At 38.1% G+C, this 19,616-nt stretch overlaps 1 protein-coding gene across 1 annotated transcript in view; it reads left to right on the top strand.

The window, feature by feature from the left end:
- Positions 1 to 19,616, top strand: part of LOC128694485 (integrin alpha-8) — a 157,860-nt gene that overhangs the window by 16,640 nt on the left and 121,604 nt on the right. Inside the window, exons 4-6 of the mRNA XM_070081543.1 lie at positions 3,069 to 3,133; positions 10,332 to 10,380; positions 16,480 to 16,733. Of these exons, the coding sequence (XP_069937644.1) occupies positions 3,069 to 3,133; positions 10,332 to 10,380; positions 16,480 to 16,733 (368 nt within the window). The remainder of the gene's footprint in view (positions 1 to 3,068; positions 3,134 to 10,331; positions 10,381 to 16,479; positions 16,734 to 19,616) is intronic.

Genomic DNA, 19,616 nt, shown 5'->3' on the forward strand with positions numbered 1-19,616 from the left:
ATCTCAACATGGTTTTACAAAGGGGCGTTCCTGTCTTACGAATTTACTAACTTTTTTCACTAAGGTGTTTGAGGAGGTAGATCATGGTAATGAATATGATATTGTGTATATGGACTTCAGTAAGGCTTTCGATAGAGTTCCACACCAGAGGCTATTGAGGAAACTTAAGGCACACGGAATAGGAGGAGAATTTTTTTCCTGGGTAGAGGCATGGCTGACAAATAGACAGCAGAGAGTTTGCACAAATGGGGAGAAATCAGAATGAGGGCACGTCACAAACGGGTCACTGTTAGGCCCGTTGTTGTTCACAATTTACATAAACGACATAGATGAGGGAATAAATAGACACAAGCAAATTTGCTGATGACAACAAAATAGGCCGTCCAATTCATTCTAATAAGGACACTAGAGCACTCCAGGATGATTTGAATAGACTGATGCAATGGTCGGAGAAGTGGCAGATGCAGTTTAATATTGACAAATGCAAAGTTCTAAATGTTGGACAGTTAAATACTACTGGTTAATACTACAGTTAATACTACTGGTTGCGAAAAGGATTAAGGAATTCTGGTTAGCAGTAATCTAAAACCAAAACAACAGTGCATTAGTGTTCGCAATAAAGCTAACAGAATTCTTGGCTTCATATCTAGAAGTATAAATAATAGAAGTCCTCAGGTTGTTCTTCAGCTCCATATATCCTTGGTTAGGCCTCATTTAGACTATGTAGCTCATTTATGGTCACCGTATTACAGAATGTATATAAATGCTCTGGAAAACGTACCGAGGAAGATGACAAAGATGATCCCATGTATCAGAAATCTTCCATATGAGGATAGACTGAGGGCCCTGAATCTGCACTCTCTCGAAAGGCGTAGAATTAGGGGGGATATGATCGAGGTGTATAAATGGAAAACAGGAATAAATAAAGGGGATGTAAATATATTGCGTGCTGAAAATTTCCAGCCAAGACAGGACTCGCAGCAATGGTTTCAAGTTAGAAAAATTCAGATTCAGGAAGGATATAGGAAAGCACTGGTTTGGTAATAAAGTCGTGGATGAGTGGAACAAACTCCCCAGTACAGTTATTCAGGCTAAAACGTTGTGTAGATTTAAAAATAGGTTAGATAAATACATGAGTGGGTGTGGGTGGGTGTGAGTTGGACCTGGCTAGCTTGTGCTGCTGAGTCTGGTGCAGTGCTCCATCCTTGAGTGGAGGTGGCCAGACTGGGTGGGTTATTTGGCTAATCCGGGGGGGCCATTGGTCTAATCCGGAAGGGGGGGACATGGACCTGCTCCGCATGGGTCAGTAGGCCTGTTGCAGTGTTCCTTCTTTCTTATGTTCTTATGTTCTTATAACCCCTTCTCAGCCCTCTGGATAACAGTTTTCGTAATCCAGCACTTCCTCGTAATTTCCAAACAAAGAATTCTCTGCATTATATTCGCACCACTCGTTGCTCTCAGACATGACATCTCCACTGCCTCCAGCCTTCTCCTTGTTACAACATTCACCACCCATGCCTCACACCCATACAAGAGCGTTGGTATAACTATGCTCTCATTCATTCCCCTCTTTGCTTCGATGGATAAAGTTCTTTGTCTCCACAGACTCCTCAGTGTACCACTCACCTTTTTCCCCTCATCCTTTCTATGATTCATCTCATCTTTCATAGACCAATTTTTCGTTATCTATTTTTTTTATCCTCATTACTTTACTCTTTCTTATATTCACTTTTAATTTCCTTTTTTTACATACTCTACCAAACTCATCCACCAACCTCTGCAACTTATCATCAGAATCTCCCATAAGCACAGTGTCCTCAGCAAAGAGCAATAAAAGCAATAAAAGCTTCGCCATCTTCTAGATCGGTTATTCAAGAAATCATGTACACGGTGGCTACAAAAACACTCCCTGATTTCAAACAGGTATAACATGTAACTTTATTGTAATAATCTGTCACAGTTAATAGCTTCAGATGCAGGATTTCATTCAGTTTCATGTGGTATAGGGTAGCATTAAAGGTACTCAAAATGCGCCCCTCTGGTTGCTAGGCAAAAATCGATGTGATAGTCCAGTTCTGTCCAGAGGCTCTGCAGCATATCTGGAGTTATCATGCGAACTGCTTCAGTGATCGAAATTTTCGGCTCCTCCAGGGTTGTAAAGTAAAAGGACACAAGTGCAACTAATGTGACATTTATTGTGGCAACGTTCGCTCTCCAGGAGCTTTATCAAGCTTGATAAAGCTCCTGGAGAGCGAAACGTTGCCACAATAAATGTCACATTAGTTGCACTTGTGTCCTTTTACTTTACATATTGTCGGTAATTCTACCAACTTTATTACAATCCTCCAGGGTTGCAGATAATGGTGGAACGTAAATTGTACTCTTCACGTATCCCCAAAGAAAGAAGTCACAAACAGGTCCGGTGACCTCTGCAAGTGGCCTGCAAAGTCACCGGATCTAACTGTTTGTATAATAACTCCAGATATGCTGCAGAGCGTCTGGACCAAACTGGACTATCGCATGGATGTTTGCCAAGCAACCAGAGGGGTGCACATTGAGTGCTACGCTATACCACATGAACTGAACGAAATCCTGCATCTGAAGCTACTAACTGTGAAAGATTATCTAACTTAACCTAACCTAACTTAACTATCCTAACCGAACCTAACTTAATTTAACCTAACTTAACCTAACCTAACCTAACCAAACCTAGGCTAACCTAATTTAACATAACCTAAAATAACCTAACTTAACCTAACCTCTCCTAAACTAACCTAACCTAACGTAACAAAACTTACCCTAACCTAACATGACTCACGAAACCGTAATGACACGACTGCAAACAAACCATACCACGGGCGAGAATAGAACCCGCGATCCGAGTCTCAAAACTCCAGACCGTCGCGTTAGCCACAGTGGCTAGCTGGTCTAGTACGTTTTTTTTTACCCTAACCTAACTTAACGTAACCTAACTTAACCTAACCTAATGTATCCTAATCTAACTTAACCTAACCTTCATAGATTAAATTCAGTTTTATAGTGCTACTAAAACATTTATATTTCCGCAGTGCAAGACATCAGTTACCTCAACAATGGTTCATGTCAGTTTGGGATGAGTGTAGCTCATGGTAAGGTACGTTCATGTATATATATTATCTACTTTTATATTTATTCTGCCATTTTTATGTATATGTGGTTTTTATGATTTGATGTGCTCTTGTAGTGTGAGCCGGACATGAGTCCTGGGATGAGAAGTACAGTGTCTGCACTTTGAAGGAGGGTTAGGGATGCTGTGGCTTGTACAGTCATCTGAACCGTGATGCCCTGACGAGTCAGGCAGAACAGTGATTGAATGAGTAAAAATGTGACCGTCTTCTTAGTCAGGTCACCCTACCTCGGTGGAACGGTTGGGTGGCCCGTTGCCTGGTGGCAAAAGTTCTCGCTTCACACGGTGAGGCTCCGGGTTCGATTCCCGGTGAGGGTAGAAACATTGGGCGTTTTTCCTTACACCGGTTGTCTATGTTCACCCATCAGTAATAATGGGTAACTGGGCGTTAGTCGATTGGTGTGGGTCGCATCCTGGGACAAAATTTACCTAATTTGCCCGAAATGCTCAGCATAACAAGCGGCTTTCTATATCGTAGTATATTACTGATGTCAGGTAGGACTGTATACCTTGTACATGCACTTGTAGAAATAAAGATATTATTATTATTATTATTATTATTATTATTATTATTATTATTATTATTATTATTATTAAAAAGAATCTTATATCTATGATGCCATCTTCCCAGTGTGAACTCTTCCTCCTCCAGAGGTGGACTCGTTAGGAGATGTTTTGAACTTCTTAAGGAATTGAAAGAATTTACTTCACTGAGGGCAACCACTAGTCTTACCACCCAAAGTATGGCCCTTATGAGTATAGAGCTTTCCCAAGAAGTATATAAATATAACTATAATTAACTAGGGATTTACTGACTGCGACCCGAAGTGGGTACAAATTATTATTATTATTATTATTATTATTATTATTATTATTATTATTATTATTATTATTATTATTATTATTATTATTATTACACTGGTCTGCATGTTGTTTTTTATTGACTCTATGGTATTTTTTTCGGTATATATATATATATATATATATATATATATATATATATATATATATATATATATATATATGGAAAATAGTGATTCATTGTGTTTTTTCTTCATCTCTGTCACATCAGGTTGTCAAGTTATACGGAAACGTTACTTTTCTCTTTACTTATAACATAAGTAAATGAGAAAGTGGTATATTACCAATTAAAATGCTTACCTTACATTGGCTTAAATATTAAATCTAATACATTTTTCATTATTGTCAGATTATTGATATGTCTAGAGGCTGCATAAATTCACCAGATATATTTTGCTATGTCTGCGGGCAAAATAGCGCTGCTATTTTGCTTATTTTGGCTGCAAACTTGGAGACCAGGACAAACCATTTGCACCACACAAAGTTTGCAAGAGTTGTATCAGTAAACTCCAAATGTGATCAGTTGGAAAACTTAAATGTATGCCCTTTGGAGTACCAATGGTATGGTGGGAGTAGATGAACCACCATGATGACTGCTACTTTTGTATGACTAAAGTAGCTGGATTCAACAAGAAGACTAAAGATCGCATAATATACCCAAATATTCCTTCAGAAACATGGCCTGTTCCACACTCTGAAGATAATCCTGTACCTGTGTCACCTGAGACATGGCAAATTTCATCCGAGTCTGATACCAGTGATTCTAAGGAGATGAAAGTAGACTTTGAATCACCAACAAATGACGATCCCAAACCCTTCAGCCAAGTTGACCTCAATGACTTGGTGAGAGACCTTAACCTTCCAAAGGAAAGTGCACACTTACTTGGCTCTAGACTGAAGGAACACGGGCTTCTAGCTCTTGGAACAACATTCGTTTCGTACCGTCATCGTGAAGTGGAAATCACTCAGTTCAAATATTTCTGGCCTTATTGAACACAGTGGGATGTCATACAAATCAGATGAATGGAGAATCATCATTGATTCTTCTAAAAGAAGTTTAAAGGCTGTACTTCTCTACAATGGCAACACAGCTGCATCTGTGCCAATTGGCCATAGTGTCCAAATGTCAGAAACTTACGCAAATATGAAGACACTAATATCTGCAGTCAAGTTCCAGAATCACAATTTTCTCATTTGTGGTGATTTAAAAGTTATTGCTCTCCTACTAGATCTTCAAGGCGAATACACCAAGTATCCCTGTTTTTTGTGTCTTTGGGATAGCACTATGAACAAAAATACAGGCCACCAAGAACCAGCATCCTACCCGGAAATCACAACGTAAAATCTGTGCCACTAGTTGACCCCAAGAAAATTCTGCTGCCACCACTCCACATCAAATTAGGGCTAATGAAAAATTTTGTGAAGGTCTTGAACAAGAATAGAACAGCTTTCAAGTACCTGGAGCCAAAGTTTCCTCGTATAAGTGAAGGCAAGGAAAAAGCAGGAATCTTTGTTGGCCCTCAGATTCGGGAATTAATGAAGGACAAGCATTTTGATGAAGCATTAGCAGGTGTCGAAGTGAATGTCTGGTTTTCATTCAAGCACATTGTCCACAACTTCCTGGGAAACAGGCGCTCCCCCGAATATGAAAAAAATGATCAAAGACCTGATTTCAACTTTCCAACAACTTCGGTCTAGAATGAGTGTGAAGATGCACTTTTTGCACTCACGTCTTGACTATTTTCCCAACAATTTTGGGGACTACAGTGAGGAACAAGGAGAGTGGTTCCATCAGGATATTTGCACCATGGAAACTCGATACCAGGCAAATGGAAGGTCAGCATGATGGTGGATTACTGCTGGTCATTGAAGCGTAATGTTCTCGATGCACAGCACAAGCAAAGCGATTCTCCTTCCTTTGATTCAATATGTAGGCTAACCATTATGAGCATATTTTTTAATAAAATCATTTGATTTGATTCATATTGATTTAGAATTCATATGTTCTTAAAACAAACAGAATGTGTTTTTACATGGTTACTTGCCTAATTTTTTATAAATTCCCACTTTTTATTATCATTAATTTGTATTTTAATCAAAATTCTTACCTGATAGAGCAAAATGGTTTAGATATTTGCAATCAGCAGCCGAAGAATATGTAAGATCGCAACCATGAATAAAACTAAAATTTAAAAACATTTCAAATGCAGACCAGTGTTATTTACACTATCATGTGGAAACTCTAAATAGTTTAAAGTTGAGCCCAAAAGAGGCATGATGAGAGGCGAACATCAGAGAAAATGTAAAGTAATAATGTATCAAAGAAGACATGATGGTAATTATTATGTTTCAGAGAAAAATGTTAGCTAATAACATTGAAGTTGCCTTTAAAATTCCTATTCAAGACGTCAGTTTACAACCATAAACATTATAAAACCTGCCTTTCAGTCTGTCATGCAGTATCTTCACAGAATGGAGACAGTAATGTAAAATGTTTTATAAATTGTTCGATTTATAAAATATACTCTGTATATATTCTGACGAGTCTAACTCCCTTGTTGTGTGTGCGCTGAGAGGAACAGTCTATATATATATATATATATATATATATATATATATATATATATATATATATATATATATATATATATATATATATATATATATATATATATATATATATATATATATATATATATATATATATATATATATATATATATATATATATATATATATATATATATATATATATATATATATATATATATATATATATATATATATATATATATATATATATATATATATATATATATATATATATATATATATACATATGCAAAACAACCACTGTGAAAGAATAGAGAAATTCCAAGCGCTTTCGTGACTACTCACATTATCAAGGAACTATGAAAGTAAAGCATCAAAGGAAGGTATATAAGGGGTCTGGCCAACACCTCACTATCAGATCCCACAACAGTTAAACACCTGACGCGCGGTCCTTCGCACAACCCACCAACAAACTATTCTACCCAAGAAAATTTTAAAAATTATTATTTGTCCAGTGTATTATTAAATTCTTCCCAAATTCTATTAATTATAAAAGGATCTAATTTATATAAACCAAAAGAAATATTCATATTATTGTCAAAACTGCTTTTTATGAAACAAGATTCAATTATATTCCTGTCGACCATGGACTTGCTTGATACTACTTACTCAACTTTTTGAAAATCAATTGGATGGTTAAAATCTCTTACATGAATAAATAGAGCATTGAAATCTTGTCCAGTTCTAATGCTATATTTATGTTGTTTTAATCTTAGTTCGAGATTTTTACCAGTTTGACCGTAATAAACTTTATCGCAAATTTTACAAGGAATCTTATAGACACATCTATCAGCATTTTGGGGGGAATTCATTTACTGTATCAAGATTTTTGAATACAACTTTAATATTAAAAGTCTTAAGAAGAGAAGGCATATCAACCAAGTTTTCATGGTAAGGGAGAACCAACATATTTTTAGTTGAATAAGGCTGGTTGTCCCTTTTTGGATTGTAAAAATTATTTCTAGCAACTTTAAAAGATTTATCAATTACATTTCTTGGGTATTTTAAATCATTACCTATTTCATAAATTTTGGATATTTCCTCATCTATGAACTCAGGACTATAAATTCGTAAAGCTCTCAAAAACATTGATGAGAAAACAGACAGTTTGACTCTATCTTGATGCGAAGAATAATAGTGGACATAGGAACAGTTATTGGTAGGTTTTCTGTAAATTTTAAATTTGAATTCATTATTACCATTAATAATTAAAATATCTAGAAAAGGCAATGAGTTATTTTCTTCAAACTCAACAGTAAAGTTTATAGAATGAGCTAAGCTATTTAATTTTCCAAGGAAATGGTGTATATCTACATTTTTGGGCGTAAGACACAAAATATCATCAACATATCTGAACCATTTAGCTCTATTAGGGAGGATTGTGTTAAGCAACCTTGTTTCAAAAAATTCCATGTATAGGTTACTAAGAACAGGTGAAAGAGGATTTCCCATTGCCATACCAAACTTCTGAGTGTAAAACTTATCATTAAATACAAATTTTGCATCAACAATGCAAAGTTTAATAAGTTTAATGATAGTAGGAACTGGCAATGGTAAATCATAATTAACGAGTTCTTCAGATAAGAAACTTAATAAATCATCAACAGGAACTTTCGTAAACAAGGAAGTAACATCAAAACTAACCATGTTAAAATCATTTAAGTCAGTCAAGGAGCTTAATTTATCAACTAAGTCAATGTTGTTTTTAACATTAAAGTTAGAAATTTTGCCAACAACAGGGCTCAAAATATCAACAAGCCATTTGGATAATTTATATGAAACTGACCCTATGGAGCTAATAATTGGTCTGACTGGATTCCCTGGTTTGTGTGTTTTTATTAGTCCATACATGTAAGGTAAAGATGGATTAGTGGAAGTAAATTGTTTGACTAATTCATCTTTGCCTTTCAGTAGAAGTTTTATTGTTTTATTGAAATTGCTGTTAACGGTTTCTAGGGGATTTTTCCTAAGTTTAGAATAGGTTTCAGTATCATCTAAGAGGTTACTCATTTTTTCTTGGTAATCATTTTCTTTCATAATTACTATTGCATTTTTTTTGTCTGCTTTAGTAAGGCGCAAATTTTTATTGTTATTAAGTGTATCATAAGACGATTTATTAAGTTTCTTAATTGAAGAACTCGCTAACTATGATTTACCATTGCCATTTCCTACTATCATTAAACTTATTAAACTTTGCATTGTTGATGCAAAATTTGTATTTAATGATAAGTTTTACACTCAGAAGTTTGGTATGGCAATGGGAAATCCTCTTTCACCTGTTCTTAGTAACCTATACATGGAATTTTTTGAAACAAGGTTGCTTAACACAATCCTCCCTAATAGAGCTAAATGGTTCAGATATGTTGATGATATTTTGTGTCTTATGCCCAAAAATATAGATATACACAATTTCCTTGGAAAATTAAATAGCTTAGCCCATTCTATAAACTTTACTGTTGAGTTTGAAGAAAATAACTCATTGCCTTTTCTATATGTTTTAATTATTAAGGGTAATAATGAATTCAAATTTAAAATTTACAGAAAACCTACAAATAACTGTTCCTATGTCCACTATTATTCTTCGCATCAAGATAGAGTCAAACTGTCTGTTTTCTCATCAATGTTTTTGAGAGCTTTACTAATTTGTAGTCCTGAGTTCATAGATGAGGAAATATCCAAAATTTATGAAATAGGTAATGATTTAAAATACCCAAGAAATGTAATTGATAAATCTTTTAAAGTTGCTAGAAATACTTTTTACAATCCAAAGAGGGACAACCAGCCTTATTCAACTAAAAATATGTTGGTTCTCCCTTACCATGAAAACTTGGTTGACATGCCTTCTCTTCTTAAGACTTTTAATATTAAAGTTGTATTCAAAAATCTTGATACAGTAAAAAAACTTTTGATAAAGAATTCCCCCCAAAATGCTGATAGATGTGTCTATAAGATTCCTTGTAAAATTTGCGATTAAGTTTGTTACGGTCAAACTGGTAAAAATCTCGAACTAAGATTAAAACAACATAAATATAGCATTAGAACTGGACAAGATTCCAATGTTCTATTTATTCGTGTAAGAGATTTTAACCATCCAATTGATTTTCAAAAAGTTGAGAAAGTAGTATCAAGCAAGTCCATGGTCGACAGGAATATAATTGAATCTTGTTTCATAAAAAGCAGTTTTGACAATAATTTGAATATTTCTTTTGGTTTATATAAATTAGATCCTTTTATAATTAATAGAATTTGGGAAGAATTTAATAATACACTGGACAAATAATAATTTTTAAAATTTTCTTGGGTAGAATAGTTTGTTGCTGAGTTGTGCGAAGGACCTGTCCAGTTGGGCCGGCGTGTGCCAGGTGTTTAACTGTTGTGGGATCTGATAGTGAAGTGTTGGCCAGACCCCTTATATACCTTCCTTTGATGCTTTACTTCCAATGTTCCTTGATAATGTGAGTAGTCACGAAAGCGCTTGGAATTTCTCTATTCTTTCACAATGGTTGTTTTGCATATTCTGAAATCACCTGTTTGCTGTGATCTTATTGCATATATATATATATATATATATATATATATATATATATATATATATATATATATATATATATATATATATATATATATATATATATATATATATATATATATATATATATATACACACACATTTGCAAATATATTTTTTCAGGGCGAGCAATCTTTCACGGTGGGCTCTCCTGGCTGCTGGAACTGGCAAGGTTAGTTACATATATCAGCATTTACCACGAAGTGTGTGAAAGAGGTGAATCACGCCATGCGAGTGTCGTCACGACGGCACATTTTTCAGTGCTCTGTTTTTCATATAATAAGTAAATAAATATAAGGAGCGGTTCATTATAAACTTAGCAAAACGTCTTATTTGTTTTAATAAACGTTTCGAACTGAGCACAAACGTCTCTGGCCCCACCGACAGTTGGTGACAAAGGTATGACCGTTAAAATTTCTTCATTTATACAACGTTTCACCAAGTGTTGAGTTTTTCCTGGAGTTGCTGGGAAAAACGTGGTGTTGAGCGGCACCTTGTACAGACAGAAGTCGTCCCTGGAGTCGTATCTTCGTTACTAAACAACATTACTAACAAACACAAGTTATGAAAAATTAAACATTTTTCATCACTGACTGACTGAACATTTCAGAGCTCTATACTGAATGACCGAGTGTTTCAGAGCTCTATACTGAATGACCGAGTGTTTCAGAGCTCTATACTGAATGACCGAGTGTTTCAGAGCTCTATACTGAATGACCGAGTGTTTCAGACATCTATACTGAATGACCGAGTGTTTCAGAGCTCTATACTGAATGATCGAGTGTTTCAGAGCTCTATACTGAGCGATCGAGTGTTTCAGAGCTCTATACTGAATGACCGAGTGTTTCAGAGCTCTATACTGAATGACCGAGTGTTTCAGAGCTCTATACTGAATGATCGAGTATTTCAGAGCTCTATACTGAATGATCGAGTGTTTCAGAGCTCTATACTGAATGATCGAGTGTTTCAGAGCTCAATGTTGAATGATCGAGTGTTTCAGAGCTCTATACTGAATGATCGAGTGTTTCAGAGCTCTATACTGAATGACCGAGTGTTTCAGAGCTCTATACTGAATGACCGAGTGTTTCAGAGCTCTATACTGAATGATCGAGTATTTCAGAGCTCTATACTGAATGATCGAGTGTTTCAGAGCTCTATACTGAATGATCGAGTGTTTCAGAGCTCAATGTTGAATGATCGAGTATATCAGAGCTCTATACTGAATGATCGAGTGTTTCAGAGCTCTATACTGAATGACCGAGTGTTTCAGAGCTCTATACTGAATGACCGAGTGTTTCAGAGCTCTATACTGAATGATCGAGTGTTTCAGAGCTCCATACTGAATGATCGAATGTTTCAGCGCTCTATACTGAATGACCGGGTGTTTCAGAACTCTATACTGAATGACCGAGTGTTTCAGAGCTCTATACTGAATGATCGAGTGTTTCAGAGCTCTATACTGAATGATCGAGTGTTTCAGAGTTCTATACTGAATGACCGAGTGTTTCAGAGTTCTATACTGAATGATAGATTGTTTCAGAGCTCTATATTGAATGACCGAGTGTTTCAGAGTTCTGTACTGAATGATCGAGTGTTTCAGAGCTCTATACTGAATGACCGAGTGTTTCAGAGCTCTATACTGAATGACCGAGTGTTTCAGAGCTCTATACTGAATGATCGAGTGTTTCAGAGCTCCATACTGAATGATCGAATGTTTCAGCGCTCTATACTGAATGACCGGGTGTTTCAGAACTCTATACTGAATGACCGAGTGTTTCAGAGCTCTATACTGAATGATCGAGTGTTTCAGAGCTCTATACTGAATGATCGAGTGTTTCAGAGTTCTATACTGAATGACCGAGTGTTTCAGAGTTCTATACTGAATGATAGATTGTTTCAGAGCTCTATACTGAATGATAGATTGTTTCAGAGCTCTATATTGAATGACCGAGTGTTTCAGAGTTCTGTACTGAATGATCGAGTGTTTCAGAGCTCTATACTGAATGACCGAGTGTTTCAGAGCTCTATACTGAATGATCAAGTGTTTCAGAGCTCTATTCTGAATGATCGAGTGTTTCAGAGTTCTATACTGAATGACCGAGTGTTTCAGAGCTCTATACTGAATGACCGAGTGTTTCAGAGTTCTATACTGAATGATAGATTGTTTCAGAGCTCTATATTGAATGATCGAGTGTTTCAGAGTTCTGTACTGAATGATCGAATGTTTCAGAGCTCTATACTGAATGACCGAGTGTTTCAGAGTTCTATACTGAATGACCGAGTGTTTCAGAGTTCTATACTGAATGATAGATTGTTTCAGAGCTCTATACTGAATGACCGAGTGTTTCAGAGTTCTATACTGAATGATAGATTGTTTCAGAGCTCTATATTGAATGATCGAGTGTTTCAGAGTTCTATACTGAATGATAGATTGTTTCAGAGCTCTATACTGAATGACCGAGTGTTTCAGAGCTCTATACTGAATGACCGAGTGTTTCAGAGTTCTATACTGAATGATAGATTGTTTCAGAGTTCTATACTGAATGACCGAGTGTTTCAGAGTTCTGTACTGAATGACCGAGTGTTTCAGAGTTCTATACTGAATGATCGAGTGTTTCAGAGCTCTATACTGAATGACCGAATGTTTCAGAGTTCTATACTGAATGATCGAGTGTTTCAGAGCTCTATACTGAATGATCGCGTGTTTTAGAGCTCTATACTGAATGACTGAGTATCAAAGAGCTTTACAAAGGGTGATCAAGTACCCCAGAGCTTTACAAAGCGTGATCAAGCACCTCAGAGCTTTAGAAAGAGTGCTCAAGTACCTTAGAGCTTTACAAAGAGTGATCTAGCACCTCAAAGCTTTAGAAAGAGCGCTCAAGTACCTCAGAGCTTTACAAAGAGTGATCAAGCACCTCTGAGCTTTACAAAGAGTGATCAAGCACCTGAGAGCTTTAGAAAGAGTGCTCAATTACTGTAGAGCTTTACAAAGAGTGATCAAGTACCTCAGAGCTTTACAAAGAGTGATCAAGCACCTCAGAGCTTTACAAAGAGTGATCAAGTACCTCAGAGCTTTACAAAGAGTGATCCAGTACCTCAGAGCTTTACAAAGAGTGATCAAGCACCTCAGAGCTTTACAAAGAGTGATCAAGCACCTCAGAGCTTTACAAAGAGTGATCAAGCACCTCAGAGCTTCACAATGAGTGATCCAGTACCTCAGAGCTTTACAAAGAGTAATCAAGCACCTCAGAGCTTTACAAAGAGTAATCAAGCACCTCAGAGCTTTACAAAGAGTGATCCAGCACCTCAGAGCTTTACAAAGAGTGATCAAGTACCTCAGAGCTTTACAAAGAGTGATCAAGCACCTGAGAGCTTTAGAAAGAGTGCTCAATTACTGTAGAGCTTTACAAAGAGTGATCAAGTACCTCAGAGCTTTACAAAGAGTGATCAAGCACCTCAGAGCTTTAGAAAGAGTGCTCAATTACTGTAGAGCTTTACAAAGAGTGATCAAGTACCTCAGAGCTTTACAAAGAGTGATCAAGCACCTCAGAGCTTTACAAAGAGTGATCAAGTACCTCAGAGCTTTACAAAGAGTGATCCAGTACCTCAGAGCTTTACAAAGAGTGATCAAGCACCTCAGAGCTTTACAAAGAGTGATCAAGCACCTGAGAGCTTTAGAAAGAGTGCTCAATTACTGTAGAGCTTTACAAAGAGTGATCAAGTACCTCAGAGCTTTACAAAGAGTGATCAAGCACCTCAGAGCTTTACAAAGAGTGATCAAGTACCTCAGAGCTTTACAAAGAGTGATCCAGTACCTCAGAGCTTTACAAAGAGTGATCAAGCACCTCAGAGCTTTACAAAGAGTGATCAAGCACCTCAGAGCTTTACAAAGAGTGATCAAGCACCTCAGAGCTTTACAAAGAGTGATCCAGTACCTCAGAGCTTTACAAAGAGTAATCAAGCACCTCAGAGCTTTACAAAGAGTAATCAAGCACCTCAGAGCTTTACAAAGAGTGATCCAGCACCTCAGAGCTTTACAAAGAGTAATCAAGCACCTCAGAGCTTTACAAAGAGTGATCCAGCACCTCAGAGCTTTACAAAGAGTGATCCAGTACCTCAGAGCTTTACAAAGAGTGATCCAGTACCTCAGAGCTTTACAAAGAGTGATCCAGTACCTCAGAGCTTTACAAAGAGTGATCCAGCACCTCAGAGCTTTACAAAGAGTGATCCAGTACCTCAGAGCTTTTCAAAGAGTGATCCAGTACGTCAGAGCTTTACAAAGAGTGATCCAGCACCTCAGAGCTTTACAAAGAGTGATCCAGTACCTCAGAGCTTTACAAAGAGTGATCCAGCACCTCAGAGCTTTACAAAGAGTGATCCAGTACCTCAGAGCTTTACAAAGAGTGATCCAGTACCTCAGAGCTTTACAAAGAGTGATCCAGCACCTCAGAGCTTTACAAAGAGTGATCCAGTACCTCAGAGCTTTACAAAGAGTGATCCAGCACCTCAGAGCTTTACAAAGAGTAATCAAGCACCTCAGAGCTTTACAAAGAGTGATCCAGTATCTCAGAGCTTTACAAAGAGTGATCCAGTACCTCAGAGCTTTACAAAGAGTGATCCAGTACCTCAGAGCTTTACAAAGAGTGATCCAGCACCTCAGAGCTTTACAAAGAGTGATCCAGTACCTCAGAGCTTTACAAAGAGTAATCAAGCACCTCAGAGCTTTACAAAGAGTGATCAAGCACCTCAGAGCTTTACAAAGAGTGATCAAGCACCTCAGAGCTTTACAAAGAGTGATCAAGCACCTCAGAGCTTTACAAAGAGTGATCAAGCACCTCAGAGCTTTACAAAGAGTGATCAAGCACCTCAGAGCTTCACAATGAGTGATCAAGCACCTCAGAGCTTTACAAAGAATGATCAAGCACCTCAGAGCTTTACAAAGAGTGATCAAGCACCTCAGAGCTTTACAAAGAGTGATCAAGCACCTCAGAGCTTTACAAAGAGTGATCAAGCACCTCAGAGCTTTACAAAGAGTGATCAAGCACCTCAGAGCTTTACAAAGAGTGATCCATTACCTCAGAGCTTTACAAAGAGTGATCAAGCACCTCAGAGCTTTACAAAGAGTGATCAAGCACCTCAGAGCTTTACAAAGAGTGATCCAGCACCTCAGAGCTTTACAAAGAGTGATCCAGTACCTCAGAGCTTTACAAAGAGTGATCAAGTACCTCAGAGCTTTACAAAGAGTGATCCAGTACCTCAGAGTTTTACAAAGAGTGATCAAGCACCTCAGAGCTTTACAAAGAGTGATCCAGTACCTCAGAGCTTTACAAAGAGTGATCAAGCACCTCAGAGCTTTACAAAGAGTGATCAAGCACCTCAGAGCTTTACAAAGAGTGATCAAGCACCTCAGAGCTTTACAAAGAGTGATCCATTACCTCAGAGCTTTACAAAGAGTGATCAAGCACCTCAGAGCTTTACAAAGAGTGATCCAGCACCTCAGAGCTTTACAAAGAGTGATCCAGTACCTCAGAGCTTTACAAAGAGTGATCAAGTACCTCAGAGCTTTACAAAGAGTGATCCAGTACCTCAGAGTTTTACAAAGAGTGATCAAGCACCTCAGAGCTTTACAAAGAGTGATCCAGTACCTCAGAGCTTTACAAAGAGTGATCAAGCACCTCAGAGCTTTACAAAGAGTGATCCAGTACCTCAGAGCTTTACAAAGAGTGATCAAGCACCTCAGAGCTTTACAAAGAGTGATCAAGCACCTCAGAGCTTCAGGAGAGAGATTGCTTGTTTTCATAAATTTTGTTCAAGGTATGTAGTGTTGGGTGTGTCACTGCTGGTAATATGCCCTTCAAGAGAGAGGAAGGGGCCTCGATGCGTGTGAAGGGCTCTTGCGATAATTTGTGAACGCGTGATCAGATCGGCTGCAAACTTTCAAGGCTGATAACCTAATAATACCACTTCTGAGTGGCTTTAAGCCAAAAGGTACGGTGTATTCTCGGGCGTTAGTCTCTGTGCGATAACTAGAGAATGCATTTTCAGATAAGCTTTAAATTTTCGAATTGGTATTGGCCTGGGTAGGTGCCAATTTGCCGTTCTGCTGAAGAAAATGTGATGTTAGTGTCAGTGCGATAACTTGCAAATGCCTCTCCTGGGGCATTCCTTTTGCATGCAGTGAGGTATAGAGGGTTGGGCTTGTGGGAGACGGGGATCGCACCTCGACGGAAACACTTTCAGTTCCTAAAGTTCTTTCCTTATCATCCGGCAGGTGACACGTGGGAGATGGATTTAGAGCAGTCGCTAGAGAACGTCACTTCTCTGAGACGAGTGAGCCATCTCACCCTCCAGGACGTTGATCAGATCTACGACGCCAGCGCGAGCTCCCCGCTACCACTTTATACTACAGTGACGGATCTGTATCTGGGCTACAGCGTTGCCGGCATAATATTTGGCGGTGTTCCTGCCATAGTGTCCTCAATGCCACGGACTGTAAGCACCAGGCAGCTGAAAGTCGATGACAGGGTACGTAGTAGGAAGACCTGTCATGTAGGTTACAGACTTTGTATTGTTACATTGAAGGTATATTATTATATTTAATGACCTATTAATAGAATATTAAAGGTGCTTTAGTGATATATTAATGGTATACCAACAAGTAGATGTCTAAGACACATATGCAGTACTTTGATATTTTTTTGGACAATAATAACAGTAGTTTTTGCCACTGGTGATTAAACAACAGAAATTCTATCACTGTTGTCTGGAATCTAGTGTCTGCCGTGCCCGCCGTGCCTCGTTGTGCTCCTTGTTTCTCGTGTTTTCACGGTCTCTCTTACGTGCTAGAACTTTAATTTGTGCCAGCGGTCTTATACGATACATCCCTCTAGCGCTTGGAACCAATCTTGGGGAGAAAATAGTACATACTGAGTCATAAAGGAGGATTAGTGTGCAATACCTAGCAGAGTTTTACTGCCAGAGGGGAATCATAGGCCTAGTGTGCCGTGTGCAAAATAATGATAATAGAACTTAGTCAGAGGAAAGAAAGTCTCCCTGATAATATTGTGTATACATAGTGTTATAGTGTATACTACAGTGGCACCCTAGTATATAGATAATAAATGCTAAAGTGTCATTTAAAACAGGTGTAATTGAAACTGAAGTGATAGGACTAAAGAGGCAGTTGCCAGAAGTCGCCAGAAACTTACCACACAAGTCAGCTGTTTTAATAATCTTCCTGACCTGCTTGTGTACCTCGATATAATCTAGTGATACCAGTGAATAGCAGAATACAGTGTTGTAGTAGCAACTGACCAGTAATATAATGGTACTTAGTGGAGTGGAGTGACTTTCATTAGTTTTTTCTCCATTCTTGAAATACCAGACGTATAGAGTGAAATTCATATAACCTATAGTTACCAGCGGTCGCAATATACACAACGAGAAGCAAATATCACTCCAGAAAAAGCGTCTTTCCTCCAATAATTTCACCAGTCAACTATAGTGAAAATATAGCATTTGTTGTGGTGGAGACGGAAAAAAACTAGAAAAGCTAGATACAGTGATCGATAATCCTTCAGGCTGTAAATAAGGGTTGAGGTCTCGACCGTTCGTCATTGTACGAGCTGCCAGCAATCACCGGTTCTTCAACACGCAAGTTATAATTTTGTATCAATCTAATCACATATTACTCGTTTAAATAATTTCCAGTAGTTCCTTCATGTGTTAGCCCAAATCACCGACCAGATGTGTTTTAAATAAGCGACCCACTGATCAGATCCGGCTGGTTCCGAACCCTTGGCTGATCCGAACCATTGACCGGTTTCAAACGGATTCGTTGGACAATAAAGCAGACTGTAAATAGACGGGGTTTTAGGCGCCCTTATCAAACACAAACAATAAATGTAAAACAGGAAGGTACACCGGTAAGCTGTCCTAATATACAAGTACAGCTAGAAATAGAAATACAAATAGCCAGAACTTCACTTTAAGGAGGTTATTAGTAGAATATTCAAAGGGTTACTAGTAGAACTGTAGTAAATCAACCATTCAAATCACATTATGAAGCTCTGTGTAGTCTGCAGTCAATCAAACAAACGGGCTTCCACATGGATTACTTGCCATTTTTGTGAAAATTGGTGTCGTGCCCCTTGTGCAGATATCCAAGAACTATCTACAAGCAGTATAAAATCAGGGAAGTGTTTTTGGGTATGCCCAAATGAGATAAATCTGTGGATTAAAATCACATTGGTATTAAAAGAGGATAACATCAGAGCAGCCTTCATAGAAAACCTGGAAGCATTCTATAACAGATGGGAAAATAAAAAGTCTGGGCTGGATGCTATCGCCCTTGGTACTGGCCATGTAGTCAGAAACTGTAAGGCTGGAGGTGCTGTCCTGGGTAACAGTAATGGTGAAGATGGAGGTGCTGTCCTGGGTAACAGTAATGGTGAAGATGGAGGTGCTGTCCTGGGAGACAGTAATGGTGAGGATGGAGATGCTGTCCAGGTAGTCAGTAAATGTACGCATGAAGGAATGCATATAAATGACCTCAAGGGAGACAGGAGCTGTAGTGGGGAAACAAGTGTAGTCAAGGACAAGATAAAACCAATATTACAAACTAGTAATACCACAGGAGATAGCAAACAAGGGGACTCCACTAGCAATAGTGAGGATATATTACCAAAAACAACTGGTGAGAGCTCCATTGCTAGTACTAGTGAGGGTAGGAATGAGACAGGTAAACATGCACCAACAGGGAATACAGTCACAGAAACCCAAGGCAAACGGAAACCAAGCCTGTGCACATACTATGCACTTGGTATCTGCAGGCATGGGAAATCTGGAAAAACAGATGGGACGTGCAACTATGACCACTCAAGAAAATGCCATGCCCATATGACAACAGGAAAATGCAAACTCACTTCCTGTAAGCTTTTTCACCCTGAAATGAGTCTCTCTTCAGTACAGGAAAGACTGTGCTATAACTTAATTGCCAGGCACACCATCTAAAGGGGACATAAAGATACAAAACATCCAGGCCATGGGAAAACCTGGGTAGCCACAGCCACTCAAGAGGGAGAGGCTTTTTAGTGCCAGGAAGGAAAAAAAACTGGCAGGAAGTGGCGGAAATCGAATGCCAAATCCAGTCATTCCTGGAGTGGAACCACACTCGATGGCCTCCACTCCAAACCAAAAAATACAGATACTAGTGCCGGAAAAAAGTCCCCCTCAGTACCACTAATACCACCAGTCCGATGACATTCTTCTTTGCAAATATACAGGGTCTAAAGCCAGCAACGAACAACAAAATACCTTTCATCCGTGGACTGCTTGCAGAGGCAAATGCAATGTTCGCGGCTTTCACTGAGACCCACATAAAGGATCACTTGGACACCGAAATATGGA

This window comes from Cherax quadricarinatus, chromosome 6, assembly GCF_038502225.1.
Source record: "Cherax quadricarinatus isolate ZL_2023a chromosome 6, ASM3850222v1, whole genome shotgun sequence".
Taxonomy (NCBI): domain Eukaryota; kingdom Metazoa; phylum Arthropoda; class Malacostraca; order Decapoda; family Parastacidae; genus Cherax; species Cherax quadricarinatus.